The sequence below is a fragment of the Tuber melanosporum genome (assembly GCF_000151645.1).
Source record: "Tuber melanosporum whole genome shotgun sequence assembly, scaffold_209, strain Mel28".
Classification (NCBI taxonomy): domain Eukaryota; kingdom Fungi; phylum Ascomycota; class Pezizomycetes; order Pezizales; family Tuberaceae; genus Tuber; species Tuber melanosporum.
Window position 1 is genome coordinate 151,514 of NW_003298874.1, and position 5,738 is coordinate 157,251.

At 44.1% G+C, this 5,738-nt stretch overlaps 1 protein-coding gene across 1 annotated transcript; it reads right to left on the bottom strand.

The window, feature by feature from the left end:
- Positions 1-445: 445 nt before the first annotated feature.
- On the bottom strand, positions 446-2,211 carry GSTUM_00000663001 (uncharacterized protein; the record flags this gene model as incomplete). Its single annotated transcript, XM_002837919.1, has 3 exons — positions 446-1,456; positions 1,514-1,881; positions 1,941-2,211. The coding sequence occupies 3 exons, from the start codon at positions 2,209-2,211 to the stop codon at positions 446-448; spliced, it is 1,650 nt and encodes a 549-aa protein (XP_002837965.1).
- Between the last annotated feature and the right edge of the window lie 3,527 nt (positions 2,212-5,738).

Sequence of the window (5,738 nt, forward strand, 5' to 3'; positions counted from 1 at the left end):
TGGAGGGAGCTTACGATGCGATTCATACTCTAGCATGCCGCCCTAATATATTGATGCTTTCTACCACTTGCTCTACCTCAGGGGCTTTTCCTAGGTATCATAGGTGCATTTTCAGGGATAGATTTGAGTTGGGAGTTCAATCAGCACGCCGGGTACTTTGGCTTTGACTTACTTCGCTCTCGTGTTATTACGGCGTGGGGTGCCAATACCGGGCGGTAGTTAGTGTTTAAGGGTTCGCGGGGCAGAGCACAGAATAGCATCGTAACCAAGCTCATCTCGGTGAATTTTCCAAGGCAAGGACGGCCCGCAAGGACGCAGAATTATCAATAAGTGTATCAATGCTAGTCCGTTCTGGAAACTAGAGTATAATTTAAATAGCCTATCCCAACCCACCTTTAGCCGAACATATCCGCAGGCCAATTCCAGCGAGAGCCCCCCATTAATACTAATCGTCCTCATCGCTCAACCCCCACTCACCTTCGCTCCCACTCTCAATCTCGCTCCAACCCTCTTCATCATCCTCAATTTTTTCGTTCTCGCACTCACTTCCGCTCTCGTCATCCTCGTGTGGTCCATCCTTCTCCGGTTCAGCCATCAGCTCATCGACCTGCTCCGGACTAAACCCATGCCCATTCGCACTTCCAAGATGGTTCCTCAGATCATACAACCTGGCATACCTCCATCTACACCCATCCACAATGCAGGTGATATGTCTACCAGAGTTTTCGTAGCCATAGCCACTTAGTTCCTCAATTAGCCCCAGCTTCCTGATCAAGGCTCTAGGTCTCCCAGACTTCCCCAACCCGGACTTAATCTCCGAGTTCGGGTTATGTGTGCGGGCAATGTGTTTCTGAAGCGGTGCTTTGTATTGATAATTCCTTGGACAGTGCGGACAAGCAAATGGGCGGTATCCCTGGTGCACGATCTTGATGTGGGTTTTGACGTACTGGGGTTTAGTCAAGCCCTGTCCACATATCTCGCAGATATGCGTTTTGCGCTTGTCGAGGGGTATGTCGTGTTTATTTTGTATATGTAGCTTCAGAGCTTTATGGCTGGGTGAGCGGTGGGAGCAGTGTGAGCAGACTGGCGGATGAGCTGCACTGGTGTGAGCACGGAGTTCTCTGTAAGAGTTAAAAGAGGATGTATCTGGTAGAACTGTGCGTTGGATGGGGAAGGCTGTATCGTTTGTAGATATATCCTCCAGCGGGGGTGGGCCGGGGTTCTTCTGGCAGGTGTCACACCAGAATCGGAGTTTTGGAATACCACTGTGTTGGGATGCAATATGGCTCTCTAGCTTCCGCTTTGTGTCGCTAGCATAAGAGCAATGTTTCGTAGAGCCGTCGGTATCCTGATGAGGACATGCCCACGGAAGCAGTCCGCAGTGAACTTCTCGGATATGTCTTGCCAGCGGCCCACGTTTTCGGAAACCTTCATTACAAGGGGGATAATCCACACACTACGCAACTCTCATCAGTCTCATCCATAAGCGAAATTCACGAAAGGAGAACCCCACAACATGCGGAAGAGCCTTTTGATGGCTTTCCAGATGCCTCTTAAGGTGCTGATTCGTAGTAAACTTCGCCCCGCACTCCCTTCCACCGTCAACCACTTTCCCGCCCTGTCCCGCAACCCTCTTGAACCCAAAAGTTCCAAGCTGATCTTCCTGCCCTTGGGGGATGACAAACGTGCATACGTAGCGCTTGTCCTGTAGATGCTTCGCTCGAATGTGCGCTTTAAGATGCGACTCCCTGAGGAAGGACATATCGCACCCCCCATTTGAACATTGAAATGGCCGTTCGCCGGTGTGACTTCGTAGGTGCTCCGTTAGGCGGCAGGGACGGGTAAAGTGCTTGTCACAGCCAGGTTCGGTGCATGGAAATTCTGGTGGACATTGTTAGCCCCTTCACCTCGGAATTTTAACTATTGGTAGGTCATGGTACTCTTTTCTCGAGGTTTTCTAGCTGTCTTCTTCTCTAGTTCTCGCTTCGGTGCTGGCTTCAGTGCTGGCGTTAGCTCACTTAGCTCAATGCTAGCTGTCTCCACAGTTATTTTTGGTGATTTGAAGTTCGGGGACGAGCTCGGAGGTGAAGGGGATGCCGAGCGTTTTCGGGGCCCTTTAGCAACAGAAATGGGATTTTTTGTCGCAGGCGGCTTTGTGGAAGAGATTGCCTCCACCGGCGCGGTCGAGGTGAGCTTCACACGCCCGGGCATTTTGAACTGCGATATGTTCAGCAATTTCTGACGGTTAGTCGATGAGTTTGTTCTTTTCTGTGCCTGGAGAAACTATGCGTGGAGAAAGATGGCTGAGGATTTGTGCGCGCCAAGATTTCAGGTCCATTTGTAACCCTAACCCCTGGTAAATTTCATTATCACTCGAAATCTAAGTTCGCCGGTGCTTCCCAAAATTGATTAGCGGCATCCTCAGTGCCTTCAAACAATTCCAGTCGTATTCCGAGGGCATGGAAAAGGGTAAATAACTAGAGCCAAAAAAGAAAGGAGGTTATGATACAAAAATTTGGAGTGAAAGGCCCACCAAATTTTTCTTATCAGACCGTGCGACTATTGTCTGCCCGCCTGCACTCGTACATCGAGTCTTAACCATAATTGTAATAGTGTTTCCTCCCCGCCTTCCCTACCAGATTGCCAGGAGCGCCAGAGTAGAGCTCTTGCTCTTAATTGAAAGTGTCATCTGTGCTATCAGAACTATGGTATAAACCATAGTGTTAAAACTTTATTCTTTGTTCGGATCTAGGAGTATCCTAGCCCGTTACTTAAAAGGACAAAGAAATAAAATCATACTTTGAGTATAGTCATATTTACCCAGTGGGAAAAATCTTGGTAATAAATATCACAGCATCCTGACATATTTTTTACTCTTCCCATCTGCCTTCCTCAATAGTCCGTACGACTCAAGGAATAGTGTGCTGGGATGTCCTTCCCTCCCCTCCCTCCGGAATCCCCCTCACTAACTTGGGAAATAGTACCAGAAACAGTTATAGGAAATAGGTCGACACAGCAGAGGATTTTCCCAACCGTTCCTCGGAGATTTTATTATTCAAATATGTGGAAATACAATTCAGATTCGCCTTTGCCCATGTGGGAGATAAAACAACAAGAGAACCTAAACGAGTTTGGCAACACAAGAGTATGAGTATAACTATTTTCCGACCCAGGATACCCAAATACCACCCAATAACAGAATTAGTAAACAGCTCAGGAGAAAATTCAATAGAAAGAAAGATAGAAGGCTTTTATTAAAACCAAGTACTCACGCATCAGAGAAAAATATGCCAAGACCCCCTAATATACCAACACAAGTTCTCCGGGCCAAACTAGGAGAAGACAAACGACTAAGCAACTTCCACAACTGAATTGAATTCACCAACTAATTCCCTCATACCCCAATCAGTACTAAGTATAAACATTTATATTTAGAAAGATCTTTGGACTTGGATTGACTTACCATCACCACCTCACTACACCTCATACCTCCTCACACCTCCTCACACCTCCTCACACCATGGATTAATCACTACCAACCCACATCTCTTTCTTCCAAATACCAGTCTTCTTCCTGTCAAGTCTCCTGTCAAGTCTCCTGTCAAGTCTCCTGTCAAGTCTCCTGTCAAGTCTCCTGGCAAGTCTCCTTTCATTGACATTAATTGCAGGAGAGGAGTTCATAATATCATCATTTGGATCCGTCCACTTGTACTCACAAGTATAAGTAAAGACTTAGTCAATCCATTTCTGCACATGAATGTAACATTCATGTGCAAGATATATGTTACTTGATTGTTGGAGTTTGGCTTCAGGCAGAGAAGCACCACATGAAATACAGATCTCCCTCTCAAAGTGGATCTGGTTTTTATTTTCAGTGGTATTTTCGGGATTGTGCTCTCTGAGATAGTACAAGCCAAAAGTATGACCACACCTGTAATGGGTATAGGTTATATAATAGGTGGTGTGAGACATTCTGGGGGAGTTTGGGTAGTGTGTTTGGTTTGGCTGGGTGAGATTAGTTGAGTGTGTAGAGCTGGTAAGTGTGATCTGGTTTGGTTTTGGTGAGCTTGGGATGAGAGTTATAAGCTAAAAGAGAGGCAATAGTATATTAGGTTTTGAGAACTTGAGAAGGAATACAGGTTTGAACAGTTTACTGGTGGAAATACTATGTTGTATTAAAACCCAAGTCATTTCTTTCCTTTTTTTTTTTTTTTTTGAGATATAACATTTTAGCAGCTTACAGGCTGGGATGAGAGAAGAAAAAAAGTAATTTTCAAGATATTTGGTATAGTATTATGCCTAATATAGTTCAAATACAAAAATGAAGAATATGGGTAGAATAGGAGGAGAAAAAGTTGTCTCTGAATTGGTATACCAAATGTATCCTTAGAATATTAGAATATTATTTAAGAATATAATAAATTGGGGAGAAAAATGGCATTGAAGTGAGAAAACCACATTTTTGTTACATGCCAAACAAGGCATTAAAATTGAAAGTACAATAAATTAAAACACTCTAATCTAGAACTATTCTGGTATAGTAGGAACTTGAATAAACAGACCATTTACGAGTACGGTACTATGTTGTCCAAAATTTCCTCCTCTGTGAAAAACGCCCCTAAAAGCCTGCTTTGCAAGACAAATAGGGGAACAAAAAACTACAAGACATTATTAGGAGAGGTAACTACAGAGTACTAACTCATTGTCTGGTTATTTGAGTTCTTATGGTAGTTCAATAGGGTACTAAGAAACTGCACCTCGCTGTGAATAAGCTCGCAGAGGAATCCTATTTAGTATAGTATACGATACAGCTAACTTATTACGTATTAAAATGCGAATATCACTTATGAGAGAATAGCAGCTGATAATATTTGTTCGGCAAACCTAGTATCACTGTTTAATCCGGCGTTGGTATCATTGATACAGGGCGCAGTATTGGGCAGCATCAATATCAAGGGGGTGAGATCACCTATTCGAAAATAAAATAAAAATTTAATAACAAACGTATCATATAACATTTACCACTTTGGTTTGTATTTTTTTTTTAAAAAAAAACCCCCCAACTCATATACAAAAACTATGGAAGGGGATCTTTTTCATAACTTGTCGATTGCTCATAAGGTTAGGTTTACAGTATTCCCAAGCTCTTAACGAAAACCGCAAAGCCTAATATCATGGTGCGATTCTGTCTTGATCTCCCAACTGTGCACCGACATCAAGCCACAGGGCATACACGGACTGCCCTGTTGGGCCTCTCCAAGAAGGCCATAATTCAGGTTCGTAGCGAAGCCTTTCGGGATAAGCGAAGCCGAAGTAATAAACAAATACCGAAGTCCAGATAGTAAAACCCCACAAGCCCATCTCGGGAAATGCACGAAATGCAGGAATCTACTCCAAAGTACAGTACCTCTCTCCGGCCCCGGAGACCTGTGCGTGCAAGAGCTATTTTAGGAGGATGAGAAAAAAAGAAAAGAAAAAAAAAGCCCCAGGTTATGAGCGAGCCATTTCAATCCTTGAACGTCTAAGAAAACCCTAAGATGCCGGTTCATAGGTTATGACTTTATGGCTAGCTACAGCTGACACAAGCGTAGCCCAGCTGGACTTACTGAGCTGCAGCACTTGGTCCTACTAATACTATCATCATAAAACACAAAAACAGCATATGTCTCCAGGCATACCTGAATCTCGCTCACTTTCTGTACTTTGCTAACTAGTGTCTTTGCGTTACGAAAGACTCC